Below are 16505 nucleotides of genomic sequence, written 5' to 3'. Positions count from 1 at the left end.
AAAGTATCATTACTGCAACTAACTAGTCTGTTCCAACTAGTAAAAGTCCTGAAATCCAAATGTACAAAAGTATTAGTATCAAAATGTATTTTTTTTTAAGTACTAAAAGTAAAAGTAGTCATTATGTAGAAGGTGCCATTTCAAGTTTTCAAGTCCATTATTTATTTGTTCCCATTTCAAAGCCTGGAACCAAGCCATCCAGGCTCCTGGCTGACCATAAGACATTTGATTCTGTGTCAAAAACTATTTGAGTAATTATTATTATAATGGGTACTAATAAAAAAAAATGCGGTTAATTTTTTTAAATAATAATGTGCTTTCTATAAGTCTAACTACAATTTGGCCGCCATGGGCCTAGTACACTAATGAGTCATGATTCACTCACTCGCAGGTCATGTGACATCTGATGCCGACAGGTGTGCGCGAGAGAAGGCGGGATCATGGGAGACGGAGGCTCCCTGCACATCGAGGGGAACGCCCTCCTCAAAGCCGTCTTCCAGGGAAAGCTGCGTCTGACTCGCTTGCTCTTGGAGGGCGGGGCTTACATCAACGAGGGCAATGAGCGCGGCGAGACGCCCGTCTCCGCCGCCTGCATCGCCGGCTACGACGACCCGGTGTGTATAATGCAAGTTTTTGATCCGTTCGGGAAGGGAACCCCTTTTGGTGTTTTAAGCATTATGTTATATCATTTAGCTATTGAAAAATAGCAGATCTACAAGCTCATATAGCGTGGGAACCGAGTGCCGCGCTATCCATCCATCTTCAACCGCTTATCCGTAGTCGGGTCACTCCATGGCCATGCTGCTCAATGTTTTGCCACTCAGTCTAGATGAGGAGAGCGTGTCCCCAGTGTCTCGGTCTCACCCAAACACTTTGAAATAACACAGATTGGCATAGAGTATATATGGGGAGGATTACAGTGTAATATGTACGGATTTGGGGGTTTTCTAGTAGTGTATGGCATAGACAGACCATAGGAGGGGCGCCGTCTCAAGCAAACTTGAGCCACGAGAGGAGTCCCCCCTGATGATCAGCCCCCCGATGGAGTTTCATCTACTAATACATCAAAAAATGAATCAATACCACAATGAGTGTCATATGAATTGTCTCGTCCACCAAACACAGGTGGCCCGCCAGAAGATGGTGCGCTACCTGCTGGAGAAAGGCGCCGATCCCAACATCCCGGACAAGGGCGGCCGGACGGCGCTGATGCACGCGTGCGCCGAGCAGGCGGGCAGGGAGGTGGTGTCGCTGCTCCTGGAGAACGGAGCCGATCCCAGCCTGAAGGACTACTCCGGCTCCTCCGCCCTGGTGCACGCCATCAACCGGGGAGACCGCGACACACTGCAGGTCAGTGCTCTGGTCTGGTCTGGTCTGGTCTGGTCTGGTCCATACTCCATACATAAGGACTTCTCCTTATAGGGCTATGTTACTCTCCACTTCCTGCCGCCACATGAAGACTGCACAGCCTGTCGACTTCTGCAAAAAATAAAAAAATAAAAAATAAAAACGATTTCGCTATACTCACCAATTCAAAGACGGTTTTGCGGCGGCGAAAGCCTACTTTCTCTAGTGGACGCACTCTGAGCATGTATAAAATGCACTTTTTGGCCAGAAAAGAAAATATTTCACAGGAAGGATTTTCTATTGACATTAAATGGTAAATGGTGCATTTATATAGCGCTTCACATAGATTGTGCATTACATTCACCCATTCACACACACATTCATACACCGAGGTACCAACCAGCACATCGGGAGCAATTTGGGGTTCAGTGTCTTGCCCAAGGACACTTCGACATGTACAGTACGTAGACAGGAGGAGCCGGGATTCGAACCGCCGACCCATGGATCATTGGTCTTCTCTTCTCTACCTTCCGAGCCACAGTCGCCCCATTATCTGTAGAGTGGAGTAACTAAAACATAGTTTTTCTTTGCTGCAGGTCCTGCTGGACGCCTGCAAGGCCAAGGGCAAGGAGGTGATCATCATCACCACAGACACCTCGCCCTCGGGCACCAAGAAGACCAAGCAGTACCTGAACGCCCCCCCCTCCCCCTCCCCGGGCGTGGCGGCCAATCAGCCGCCCCCGGACTGCTGCATGTCTCCGTCCGAGGTACTGTACGTCTCTAAAATGTTCTGATGAATTGAAAATGGTGGACCCCGTTGTAAACCCATGGTTTTTATATTGACTTTTGCTTTCACTTTGAAATGTACCCATACTAGTGATTATACTGTGAAATAAAACATTTCAATCAATCAATCAATCAATCAATCAATCAGGTGGTGATCGGCACGTCCAGCTCGCCGGTGGAAGGCAGCGCCACAGAGGAGGGTGGGGAGGGGATCTTCAGCTTCGCTATGATCTCAGCTCTGCCGCTGCCCAGCGCCAGACCTCCCGGCGAGACCAAGCGGCCGGCACCTCGGAAGCTGCTCAAGAGGCTGAACTCGGAGCCCTGGGGCCTGGTGGCTCCCTCTTCTCTGCTGAGGGGGGTGGATGCCGGGGGTCTGGAGGAGGAGGTGGTGACCACCCCCAACCACCTGAGCGGGCTCGTCAGAGAGATGAACGGCCTGTCTGTGGCGGAGACGGCGCCGGCGACGGCCACGGCCAGGCCTCGGTTGTCGCGGCGCCACAGCATCGAGACCCACGACCCCTGTTCTCCCAAGCTCGTCGACCGCTCCTGCTCCGAGGACACCGCGCAGCTCTACAACTCCTTCTGGGCCGACAAAGTCCAACAGCACCAGAGTCTGTATCGGAGGAACACCGCCCCCGAGTCCCAGGAGAGCGTGGTCGGAGCAGGAGGCGGGGCTTTGGCGGCCCGGGCCCAGCTGGCTCATCCCAAGCTCACCCGCATGGAACACTACGAGTCCGACACGCACCTGTGTCCGTCCGACTCCATCCCCGGGTCGCCGGACTCGGGGCGCATATCGGTAGAGCGGCGGAAGTACAACACCTCGCCGCTCACTCTGTTGGTCGGCAACTCCCGAGAGTCCTTGGAAAACATCCCCAACTCCGTCTCTCCCCTCACCGGGAGGCGCCGGGCCCCCGGCATCCTGGAGCGGAGAGGGTCCGGGACCCTCCTGCTGGACCACATCTCCCACACGCGGCCCGGCTTCCTGCCGCCGCTCAACGTCAACCCGCACAGGCCCATCCCGATCATCAGGGCCAACGGGAAGCTCAGCACGTCCCCGGTCCACTCCGGGCACAAGATCCTGGTCCCAATGGCGCCGGCCTCGCCCAAGCGGGGTCCGCCCGACTTCAAGACCAAGAAGAAGCTGTTGAGGAGACACTCCATGCAGACGGAGCAGATGAAGCAGCTGTCCACCTTCCAGGAGCTCCTCCTGGATTGATGGCTGGGTATAAAAGGCTGACATTAGGCTGATATTAGCAGATGCAATCGCGTGCAAGGGCTCCATGTTCAGAAGCCTGTATTATGTGCAAGCGGGTCCAGCCAAAATAGACCAGATGCATATCTTTTTGCTGGATCAATTTGCATTTGATTCTGTGTCAAAAAAAGAAAACAAAAGAAAGGAAAAAAAGGGTATATAGTAATATACTATATTTATTTAATAATATATTTATATATATTTAATAAATACCTTTTCTTTTTTTTTGCTATTTTCAAATACCTTTTGACACATAATCAAATGGTTTTTGGTCATGATTCAACAGGCTTAAAATAATTAATATAAATATTTTCGGAAATCTCGATGAATGGGCTTCATATCTGTGGAACTACAAAATGGCCGGTATGGGATTCATAAGCACTGCTATCGCCTGGCTTTGTTCTGGGATAGACCCGCCTTACCATGTGTCTGATTGGCTCCCGGGCAGGCATAGTTATACTGAGGTTAGGGTTAGTTAGGTTTAGTTTTACCGAGGTTAGGCTTAGATTTAGGCATAGTTGTAAAAACGAGAACTGTCTATCACAGCGACTACTGGCCAATCTATAGTGTCAATTCACCCTAACAGTGTTGACTTGGGCTCAGGTCTTTTTTCCAATCCAATCCACTTGATTTATAAAGCACTATATTCTCAACTCAAGGTTTACAAAGTGCTGTACAGAAAGTTAAAAAAAAGCTTAACACACTGTAAAGTTAAAACACAAAAACCAATAGCAAGTGTGAAAAAGAACACATAACAAAAAAGGCCACACAAAAACATACAGGAGTAGACCACAGACTCGCTCAAACGGAATTAAAAGCCAAGGCCAGATTAACATGTCTCGGTGGCGGGGGCCAGTTTGACATGCATGGAAATGGAGCTCATTCCAGAATGTGGGGGCTATTTGACAGAAAAGACTGTCCCCTCTTGAGCCTCTTTGTTCTGAACTACTTTAAACTCAATAAACAGTGGCACTATGTTATTTTTTAGCTTAGATTTATTATGCGTGCTCTTCCCCTTATACCATGTAATAGAGCTGTACCGATTTCTTCCTTCCCGATACCTATACAAACAACTTGTATAGGCTGTCGGTCGATCGATAGAGTAGTAGGCTACTGATCCGATACCAGTGTGTAATTTAATGTTTGTGTAAGACGAAAATCTACATAATATTAGGAGGGGCTCAACAAATCTAGGACAGTTGTTCTCAAAGTGGGCTCCAAATTGACCCTCTCTCCATTTGGTTCCATCAGTGTTACGTTACGGGGGTCCTTGAAATTTAGTAAGTTTCAGAACCACTGATCCAGAAATTAATACAAATTTCACTAATTATAATAATTGAAGTGCAGCTCCAAGTTAGTAAAGTTACTAATAATGTAAATTAAATATATCGTCACGTGATAAATTAAGCGGTATCGGACTGGCATACTCGCCCGTCTCGCCGATACCGATAGGCCGATATTACCAAGCATTCTAGGCAGTATCGGCTGCTTTTCCGATCTTGGTATCAGTGTGGGAACAACTCTACCATGGAGGCTTGTGTTTCTGAATGTGTTTTCTGTTCAGTGGGCTTATAGGGATATTATTGCCAGTGACGTTTACACTTCCTGTGAAATATCACACACACACTTTGTATTCCCACCCAGCTGTCAAAAAAAAGAGACTCATTACTAGATGTTTACAATTGCAAAGTTTGCACGTATCTTTAATTAATTATTACAAAACATTTCAGTTTATATACACACACACTAGAATCGCTGCGTGTATGATACTATTTACATGAAGATGGAGAAACATGAAGAACTCATGACACAACTTCATGAAAATGAAGTCAACGTTGAAATTCTGAGCTCCTCTTTCAAGCTATATTGTTCACCAATTTGCGTTACTAAGTATTCCCTTTATTTATTTAATTGAAGCTTATTTAATTTCAGAATGTGGAAATGACGTCGCTGTACCTAATTAATGTGCTGTATATTTATGTACTGTATGGATCATACCTTGCTCTGATGTACATTTATTTATATTCAAATTAGCTTAATTTGTTATTATAGTCAAATATCTTGATTTGGTAGACTTAAGAATCCACTACAGGACATAACCCTCTTCCTGATCTATAATGTACAGTAGGCTATACATTGCAGTGTTTACATTAGTGGTTCTCAAAGTGGGGTCCGGGGACGGTAACAAGACTACTCGCCCCGTTTCTGTTTTCCTCCCAGAAGTTTCCCCAGTGAGGAGTTGGTGGGAGAGGCTGGACAGCAGGGCTTTGAATTTCTCTAACTATAAACTTTCATGACAGCAGAACAGCCTAAGTACAAATATAATTTATGAAAAGCTACTACAGTGAAGTCTGTTCACAGAAGTTGTTGTAGGATATGTGGGGATTATCTGACGAGGTACCATTTGAGGGGGGCAAAACCTTACATATACTACATAATACTAAATTGTTTATAGGTAATAATATAGCCTTTCCACAGCAGTATCTTTTTATATTTTTCCAAAAAGAATACAAACAGCCAATAGCATATTACAAAGTTATCCCCCTCACTAGGGAAAATTCCGGGAGGAAAAACGGGCAAGCACCGGGGCGAGTAGTCCAGTATTCCCGGGGACTGGCACACGTGTGTGTGTTTCGGGGGGGGGGAGGGGTGTAATAAAGGGGTCTCCAGCAAAAAAAAATGAGGAAACATCATACCTTACGGGTTATAAAATTAACAAATAAAATAGCATTCTAAGAACAATGAAAAGATAGATGTTTGAGAACCACTGCATAGGGGGTTGAACTGAGGTGGACACACAACGGGGCCCATTTCATACTTCCAGAGAAACCCCATTTACAGCTGCAATTTGTAACTTTAGTCCTCATTCAAACCCTGGTGACATCTACCGCTCAACAAAGAGACAGTCCTCAGTGACTAGGGGGGGGATACAGTAGGCCAGGGGTCTTCAACAGGGGGGGGGAGGGTCCTAGTTACTACAGGGGGGGGGCACCAATACTTGAACGTCCCTATTCTGAGAACTTTAACCAAAAATAGCAGACCTACAAGTTCAAAGGTGTTGTGAGCTTGTAGATCGGATATTTTTTGGCAAAGAGGTTTGGTGCAGAGTGGAAGGAAGAGTATACAGTGTAAAAGATCAGGTTTACCAAGTATTGATAGTTTTAAGTGGAAAACATCTGAAAAACACACATCAATCCAACACTGATACTCAGTGTGCTGTCTAACAATTCTATGAAGCAATTCAAACTTGTTCATCTATGAACAAGTTTAATTTACAACACAACTTTATACAATGGTGGTCCTTGAAATTAAACGGGTTGAGAATCACTGCTAGAGCCATTCAAAATTACAAATCTTCTCTCATGGGGGGTCCCTGGCATATATTTTGGTGTGCTAATTAATGTCAATTTGGGGGTCCTTGACATGACGACGTTTGGGAACCACTGAGCTAAAGGGACCATTTTACCTGAAAAACGTTGAAGACCCCCTGCAGTAGGCTGTATTGGTTTTTTTCAGGCAGTACTACTTGTCAGCCAGTAGGTGTCACCAGACACCAGGGATGGGAAACCACCTCCAAGTGGCTAACAAAGCATCAAACTGCTGGTATGTGGTTTAAATCTAACTGGTTTAGATTTGTGTAGAAAATGTGAACCTTTTGATGATTATTGTCATTTTAATGCCGGTTTGGCTTCCATTTGACTGCAGTGAAACAATCCCTGGGATTACTTTTATTGATGTAGATTACTTGAAGTTTACGATACATTCAAACAAAGTATTTTTGTATGCTCGTTAGGAGATAAAGAACAATTGAATTATGTAATCTATTTTTCTTGTTTCTCTTCGATTGTAATTCAAACTGTGGAATAGAGGTTAGCCTACAGTAGTTTCCTTTTCAGACGTGGTTCATATGAAACAGTCTAACCTCTCTGGTGTTTGACCAGTTCCTGTAAAGAAAGAAATAAAATAAATCACACTTGCGTGAAGTGATGGGCGCCTCTTTTTTTTGTCTTTTGCTTTTGTACGTCACGGGGGTTGGGTGAGGGAAGGGGGGGGGGGGTAGGCTGCTATAGGCCACAGCTGAATTCGGCTACATGAGGCGACGTCACTACCGAATCACCACTATCTGGGTATTTTTGTTACCTCGTTCATGTATTTTTGGGAGAACACTGTGCCAATATGACCCAGATGCTGTTCTGACGCCGGCCAGCCCACTGTGAGTCTCCAGCATGCGCTCCTGGCGATGCAGCCTGGCTTCAGTGTCCAGGTCCTCCTGACACAAGTCCGTTTCAGTCTCCGACTCCATGAGCGCCTGCAGTTTCACCTCGAGGGCACGCTTGTCCTTCCTCCTCTTGTCCTGTATCATCAGGAAGTGGAAGAGCACGTCGGTGCACGTGGCGGGCATAGCTCCTCCCGTGTCGTCGTTCTCCGCGATGCCAGCGACGATGGAGCAGAAGAGCGGGATGTGACACATGGCGCTGAGCCTCTTCGACGTGTGCATGTGCGCGATGAATGTTTTGGCCAGCTCCTTATCCTGGAATCTCTTCATGAAGTACTCTTCCTTCTGGGGGCCTACGAACCCTCTGACTTCCGTCACCCTGTCGACATATTCACGAGGTATCTGTATGGCCGCTGCGGGTCTGGTGGTTATCCAGATCTGAGCCTGGGGGAACAGATTCGCCGTGATGAGGTTCGTCAGCAGCACGCTCACCGACGCCGTCACTGTGACGTCGTTGACATAGTCATGGTCGTCGAAATCCATCTTGATTGTGCTTTGATCCAGACCGTCAAAGATGATCATGGGATTAACGCCTTTGCGAGTGAGCTCATCTTCCGTCACCCACCTTAATGTCGGATGGAACTCGTGGATCAGTTCGAGCAGACTGAACCGTTTATTCTTGACCGTGTTCAGCTCCCGGAATGAGAACGGAATCATGATATCAATGTGGCTATTGGCCTTGCCCTCCCCGACGTCGTGAATGAATTTGTACACGGAGAACGTTTTCCCAATGCCGGCGATGCCCCTCGTCAGGACGACTCGGATGGAGGGTATTTCTACCTGGTAGAAAGTAAAGAACATCTGCTCCTTCCCGGACGCTTGTCTCGCTTGTTTCTGGAGTTGACGCCACACGTCGCCGGGCTGCTTGGGTTTGCTAGTCCCCAAGCCGTCGAGGCTTCCCACTACCATGCTGGGCGAGAATATCCCTTCCATGGGGAGGCTTCGGTCCCTGGTCCAACGGATGTCTTCTGGTGACCTTCTGACCTCTGCGTCAGACTGATCCGTGTGTGCCGTCAGACTGATCCGTACTGAACCTCCTGCAGAGCGACGTCCGCTGTAAACAGAACAGATCATGAATGTTAAACACAATGTTAAAAGACAAACTAAATTAAAATTAATTAAAGCAACTCATGGTGTCTTTAGGCTTATTCTGACTGCATACATTTGATTAAAGAATAGCTACACATGTGTCAGTCTAGAAGGAACAGTACTCTTCTGAACTCAAATAGGTCATTTAAAAATAAATATTCAAGCCATATGTTTTGTTCTTGATACTATAATCGTTGTGTGTCATATTTTGCTTTGCACTACTGTAACTATCATCAGATTGTAAGGGAGGAGAGATGGCTCACTCCTCTTTAGTTTAGTTATACACTTCCGATTCGATTAATCGATTACTAAATTAGTTGACAACTAATTGAATAATCGATTCGATTACGGTTAATCGTTGCAGCCCTTGTATTGATGTGGCACCATTAGGAAAGAGAAGAGGAAAACGTTGATCAAAAATAACAATTCTTCTACATTCTTTAACCCATTCTGACCTGAGATCAGATTCATACGAGGTTTCCACTGGACACACGATTAACCCATTCTGACCTGAGATCAGATTCTAAAAAATGTCAGTCGTTCTTCGATTTCTCAAAAATAGCAGACCTACAAGCTCGTAGCGCGCCACTCGGTGGCGCGCTATGAGCTTGTAGATCTGCTATTTTTCAATAGCTAAAGCATAACATGATGATAACACCAAAATGGGTGCCCGGTCAGAATGGGTTAATGTCCATGCAGGGTCTCTGTGATTATTCTGTCATTTTAGTCTCCGTCTCTGGTCGCCTCCTCTGAAAACAGTCTCTGTTTCTGTCTGTTTCCTGATGATTCTCACATTATTTATCACCAAGTAAAACTAACCCAGGCCTGCCACAATTCTTGCATAGTCTAATCGCAATTACACATAGTAAGCTTGTATAGATGAGCTATTTTTTGTAAGTAAAAATTATAATGAATAGGTCAGTAATTTCTTTGAATATTTCATATCATATCTAACCTGTGCATTTTATTTTGATTACCAAACAGAAATGTATGCTTTATTCATTTATGTTCTAATTCAATGACAGAAACACAATTACATCGTTAATCACATTTATTTATGTGACAATGGTCAACTTAAATTTGTAATTGCGACAGTCCCACTCTAACATATAGTTAGTATATGATAACAGATAGGCCTATACAGTTGCTGCTTGTGATGATAGGAAACCAAAAAATGACTTCATAGTTTTGTGCAAAGGTGGTTTGCTGCCATTTTTGGAGCTAATTTATTATTATCTTTTTAGTCATTATCATAGACATATGCAATTTTCCTTTCTTATAACTGTGGTTCTTAAGATAGCCCCCTCTCTACTAATATCATGTTTTAATTCATGAGTCGTGCACGTCATTAACAAAATGTGTTAAGAACGTGAATTAAACAGGAAATGCAAGTGAAACGTCGTGTCAGCTCATTTCACTTGCATTTCCTGGTTCTCTCTCTCTCGTCACACTGTCACACAAGATATCTCTGTCGGGTGGGAAGTTCTATCTGGAAACCTCATAATTATGTCCAAATTCTCCAAAATGTTACTTTTCAGCGTTAAATGTAGCAGATCTAAAAGCTCAAAGCATGTTTTTGAGCCAGGTTTTGCGCTTGTGGATCTGCTACTTTTAATGATTTTGTGTGACAATGACACTGTGTACTTAATACTACACTACTACAGTAAATTTACGCCCTAATTGATCATGTTGTACAGTGTATAGTATGATCAAGTAGGGCGTTGATTTACAGGTTGGGAAAGTTTTAATATGGAGATAATAGTTTTCTCGCCCGACAGTAAAATATGACATCGTGTGTGTGTGTGTGTGGAAGAGAGATAACAGGCAGCAGACATTTTTATAGTTGCAACATAAAATGGTTGTTGTAAAAGGACACACGGAGAACTCACGTCTCTTAAGAACTTTCGTATGTCTAAATATTTTGGTGGCGACTGCATGGTGAGATTGTGACCAATACATAGAGGGGGGGGAGGGTAAGTGTGATTTATTTTATTTATTTCTTTACAGGAACTGGTCAAACACCAGAGAGAGGTTAGACTGTTTCATATGAACCACGTCTGAAAAGGAAACTACTGTAGGCTAACCTCTATTCCACAGTTTGAATTATAATCGAAGAGAAACAAGAAAAGTAGATTACATAATTCAATTGTTCTTTATCTCCTAACGAGCATACAAAAATACTTTGTTTGAATGTATCGTAAACTTCAAGTAGCCTAATCTACATCAATAAAAGTAATCCCAGGGATTGTTTCACTGCAGTAAAAAAATGCATTTGTTTGTATGTTAGAGGCGAGTCGAGTCCATCTTTTCTGGACGATACCAGGTGGTTTTATAGTTATAAATTAGTATAAAAACAAATGTACGTATGGTACGGTTATGTGTGATTTATAGAGTATATTTAAACACTTACCCTGCAGCTATTAAACCGAGTTATTCTGTTGTTCTGCTTAAAATGGAGTCAGTCAGGACGGACTCGGAGAGGGTCAGACCATAGAGTATTGGGTCAGACGGAGAGTACTGGACCGAAATGTTACTTCCTTGTTTTGGAGTTGCTAGTTGCATCATAAAACCTCGCATGGCGCGTCGTTATAAGGGCGTCACCAGATGGTATGGGCGTCACCAAACTTTCCAGTTTTACGAGAAGCCCCTGATTGCAGCCCGCAGATCGGGGCGGGGCTTCTCCTAGGAGGAGTGGGCGGGGTTATGGAGGAGGAGTGGGTGGGGTTTTAAGAGGAGTGGGTGGGGTCACCCCCTATGGTTACACCCAGCCCCTTGAGTGAAGGGTACAATACTTATTACATTATCAATGTTTATAAGTTAAATACCGAAATTAAACTAAAAATAATTATGTATAAATTAGCCTATATTTTATTTAAGACATAGTAAAAATCGCTAATCAAACAATCATAGGCTACTACTGATTAAAATTCTTAGTAATAATGAATGTTTATAGTTTAATATAATATAACAATACCGAAATTCTTTATAGGCCTAAATGGTAAATGGTGCATTTATATAGCGCCTTTATCTAAATAAATCTAAATCTATCTAATCTAAATCCTGATATAAAAAGCTTGTTTCATGGTAGGCCTACAATGTCTTATAACAATGGAATCAGCATGATATAACGTAATAATGGAAAATTCCATACAGATGACATCAATAGTCCAATAATAATAATACTAATACTACTACTACTACTACTAATAATAATAAAGTTGTGCAATCGCTATAGTCTGGCAACCAGATTATTGCCCACTCACAATATGTTGCGTATTGAGATAAACACGCACGCGCGCGCGCACACACACACACACACACACACACACACACACACACACACACACACACACACACACACACACACACACACACACACACACACACACACACACACACACACACACACACACACACAAGCTGTGCCTATTGTAGAGCAGCTGTATATCAAGGTGAGTTACTGTACCAGTGCCAGTGTCTGTTTACTATGACAAATGAAACACTATAGTCTGTCTGTATACATTATGTACACTAATGTTTTTAATGCGACTGTACATTTTTTTATTGTGTTGTGTTATGAATACAAGGGACCTCAGACATCTTGGCACCTTTTTTGGGATGACTGGATCCTTGATGAGTACCTTCCCTGTGAGTGACAAGTGCAATACAAATAAAATATGAACAACAAATTACCTCTTATAGTGACTTATGTACTCACTGTATAATGGATTTTAATGCATTTTAAGAGTGACTATAAAGCATTATAAAATGATTGCAATGTCTTACAACTATGATATTTAACATAGATAGAAACTGTCATTACACAATGGTTTGTGTTATGAGTGCGTATAGAACTGTGTTATATGCATTTCATGATGCATTTATACTTGGCCTTATAATGATTTATAACACATTGGCTGGATGTACAATTATAGAACGCCTTTATCCAAGGCTCTTTACATAGATTGTGCATTACATTCACCCATTTACACATGAGGAATTAAACTGCAAGGCACTAACGTTTCAGTGTCTTGCTCAAGGACACTTCGACACTAACTCTAGCCCGGGTTTGAACTGGGAACCTTGTGGTTGCCATCTAGCCATCCACGACAACAATGTGTTATAAATCAGTATAAGGCCAAGTATAAATGCATCATGAAATGCATATAACACAGTTCTATACGCACTCATAACACAAAACATTGTGTAATGACAGTTTCTATCTATGTTAAATATCATAGTTGTAAGACATTGCAATCATTTTATAATGCTTTATAGTCACTCTTAAAATGCATTAAAATCCATTATACAGTGAGTACATAAGTCACTATAAGAGGTAAATTGTTGTTCATATTTTATTTGTATTGCACTTGTCACTCACAGGGACTCTCAGAGTGCTATAAATTAAATCATATTGAAGATTAGAATTAGAAGGTACTCATCAAGGATCCAGTCATCCCAAAAAAGGTGCCAAGATGTCTGAGGTCCCTTTATTCATAACACAACACAATAAAAAAATGTACAGTCGCATTAAAAACATTAGTGTACATAGTGTATACAGACAGACTATAGTGTTTCATTTGTCATAGTAAACAGACACTGGCACTGGTACAGTAACTCACCTTGATATACAGCTGCTCTACAATAGGCACAGCTTGTGTGTGTGTGTGTGTGTGTGTGTGTGTGTGTGTGTGTGTGTGTGTGTGTTTATCTCAATACGCAACATATTGTGAGTGGGCAATAATCTGGTTGCCAGACTATAGCAATTGCACAACTTTATTATTATTATTATTATTATTATTAGTAGTAGTAGTAGTATTAGTATTATTATTATTGGACTATTGATGTCATAATCTGTATGGAATTTTCCATTATTACGTTATATCATGCTGATTCCATTGTTATAAGACATTGTAGGCCTACCATGAAACAAGCTTTTTATATCAGGATTTAGAGATTTAGATTTATTTAGATAAAGGCACTATATAAATGCACCATTTACCATTTAGGCCTATAAAGAATTTCGGTATTATTATATTATATTAAACTATAAACATTCATTATTACTAAGACTTTTAATCAGTAGTAGCCTATGATTTTTTTGATTAGCGATTTTTACTATGTCTTAAATAAAATATAGGCTAATTTATACATAATTATTTTTAGTTTAATTTCGGTATTTAACTTATAAACATTGATAATGAATAAGTATTGTACCCTTCACTCAAGGGGCTGGGTGTAACCCCACCCACTCCTCTCAAAACCCCACCCACTCCTCCTCCATAACCCCGCCCACTCCTCCTAGGAGAAGCCCCGCCCCGATCTGCGGGCTGCAATCAGGGGTACATGAGTTTTACCACCACCTCTAGTCAGTGTAGCCTACAGTTACACAGACCTACCCCCTACCCAGCAGGGGTGATCAGCCAATAACGGTGCAATAATGTCCACAGACTCCACAGTCCACACACTGTCAACAACTGAGGCTAAACAGATTATGATAATTTATTCAGCACAATAATATTGTCTCCACCGCGCGTCTCGTGTTGAGAGAGAGAGATGGATGGATGGATGGAGTTTAAATAAATGTGTCACTCGGAATACACATTTTTTAATGTTACCATTTCACCATTGTAGAACTGGTATGCCAGAGATAGAAACACCTTTATTTGTGTCTATCACCACAACTCTAAACCACAGAGTATAGGGGGCCATGCTAAGTACTCATGGTTTTCACCTCAAATACACATGTTTGTAAAACAAATGATTATTATGAACGCAATTAATCCAATGAATATCATCGCACACAATTAACTAGCTCTGTACTTAGCCCATTGTTACAATTTACAATTTAGGCATTTAGCAGACGCTCTTAATCTAGAGCGATTTACATTAAGCAAGAACAAAAAAGCATGGGAATATCTATCACATAAAAACATTTATCATGAAACATGCGTAAACTAAGAAATTGTTAGCCCCCCTCTTTTCGGTACCGGTCACACGGTGCCAGGGCCCCTTTTCCACCAGGGTTGAACCACTTCAGTTCTTTCTTCCCCCGCCTAATATTTAACCAGTTCAGAGTGTTTCCACTGAACCCTAAAAAAAAGGTGATTTGGAACTGGAACAAAAAAATGGCCGCCGGTTCTGTGTAGGTTCCAAGAATCTAGAACGAACAGAACCATCTCTAGAACCGGGGTCACAGGTTCACCGCTGCTCCAATCTGCATTCTGGAATTTCTGGCCTACATCCAAATTCCATTCACAGCTTGGCAACCTGTCCAACCTGTCCAACAACATCAAAGGTGTAGCCCGTAAGGCGTGATGTTCGACTCCAGTCTTTCATTCATTCAGCAAGTCACTATAAGGTTGTGCAATCCTGTTTCTTCCAACTCCGTAATATAGCAAAAATCTAATCATTTGTCTCATTCCCTGACCTTGAGAAGCTTTCATCACATCACGCCTAGATTACTGCAACTCACTCTATTCCGGAGTTTCCGGACTCAATAAAAAAAACTATCTCCCTTCAAATTGTACAGAACTCAGCAACCAAATTATACTCACCAACTCCAGAAGGCCTGACCACATTACCCCTGTCCTCGCCTCCCTCCGCTGGCTGCCTGTTCATTTTAGGATTGATTTTAAATTACCACTTTTAAGGCACTAAATGGCTTGGCCCCCCGGCCCCATCTACATAAAAGATATGCTGGAGCCCCATAGGCCTTAGATCGGCAAGCAAGGCTCTCCTGGAAGTTCCGGCTACCCAGCTTGTCACCATGGGTGAGCGGGCTTTCTCGGCCCGTCACCATGGGTGAGCGGGCTTTCTCGGCCCGGGCACCTAAGCTGTGGAATGCTTCACCAGAGGCCCTAAGACACATCTCTCTACCGAGTCCTTTTAAATCACAGCTAAAAACCCACCTGTTCACGATGGCTTTCACTTGAATTATTGATCGTTTTATTTTGTGTTCACCCGTTTACTTGTTTTAGATTTGTTTACTGTCGTTTTATTCTACTGCACTGCATTTTATTCTGTATTGGAGAGCACTTTGTAACATTGTTTTAAAAAGTGCTTTATAAATAAACTAAAGTTTATTATTATTATTATTATTATTATAGCTATACAATAAAGAGATAGTTGCACTTCCAGGATTACAATTTACAATTTAGGCATTTAGCAGATGCTCTTAATCCAGAGCGATTTACATTAAGCAAGAACAAAAAAGCATGGGAATACATAACATAAAAACATTTATCATGAAACATGCATAAACTAAGAAAGTAACAGTGGAATATCTATATAATGAAACTATACATATACACTATACTATGCTATACATATATGTACTATGACGTGCTATGACTACATACAATGCAATTATACTGCTGTCTACATAACATGCTATAAGTCTGTATCAAATGCTACCTAAGTCTACAGAAACGTAACAGGTGACATACTGTAATCAAGGTGTTAAGCAATCTATCAGGCTATGCTTAATCAGTCACCCATTTAAACAGGAACTTTAATTAGTTTTACTTTACTAGGTTAGGGTTACGGTTGGGTTAGGTATAGTTTTACTGCGGTAAGGCTAGGTTTAGGCATAGTTTAACTGAGGTTAGCGTTAGCTTTAGGCACAGTTGCAAAAACAAAAACTGTCAATCACAGGGACTATGGTCAATAACAGCCGGTTTGCCTAGAACTGAGGTGGGAATAATGCATCATTCAGGTATTAAAAGGTATTAAAAGGAAAACCGGAGAGACTCG

General features: G+C 42.5%; 2 protein-coding genes and 1 long non-coding RNA gene across 3 annotated transcripts; 1 reads left to right on the top strand and 2 right to left on the bottom strand.

Moving 5' to 3' along the window:
• Window positions 1-299: 299 nt before the first annotated feature.
• ankrd34a (ankyrin repeat domain 34A) lies at window positions 300-7700 on the top strand. The gene is made up of 5 exons (XM_080768711.1): window positions 300-614; window positions 1126-1350; window positions 1944-2114; window positions 2282-3356; window positions 7604-7700. The coding sequence occupies exons 1-4, from the start codon at window positions 441-443 to the stop codon at window positions 3347-3349; spliced, it is 1638 nt and encodes a 545-aa protein (XP_080624837.1). The 5' UTR covers window positions 300-440; the 3' UTR covers window positions 3350-3356; window positions 7604-7700.
• On the bottom strand, window positions 1043-1866 carry LOC308318966. Its single transcript, XR_013964398.1, has 3 exons — window positions 1748-1866; window positions 1411-1479; window positions 1043-1369 (listed from the first exon to the last, which is right to left on the bottom strand). It is a non-coding gene; the product is annotated as an uncharacterized lncRNA (long non-coding RNA).
• On the bottom strand, window positions 5061-11298 carry LOC308318961 (protein NLRC3-like). The gene is made up of 2 exons (XM_080768703.1): window positions 11161-11298; window positions 5061-8715 (listed from the first exon to the last, which is right to left on the bottom strand). Exon 2 carries the CDS (start codon window positions 8592-8594, stop codon window positions 7491-7493), a length of 1104 nt encoding a protein of 367 aa, XP_080624829.1. The 5' UTR covers window positions 8595-8715; window positions 11161-11298; the 3' UTR covers window positions 5061-7490.
• Between the last annotated feature and the right edge of the window lie 5207 nt (window positions 11299-16505).

This window comes from Protomyctophum bolini (assembly GCF_963924005.1).
Source record: "Protomyctophum bolini genome assembly, chromosome: 7".
Classification (NCBI taxonomy): Eukaryota; Metazoa; Chordata; class Actinopteri; order Myctophiformes; family Myctophidae; genus Protomyctophum; species Protomyctophum bolini.
Note: the sequence above shows the minus strand (reverse complement) of the source record. Positions and strands in the feature narration are given on the sequence as shown.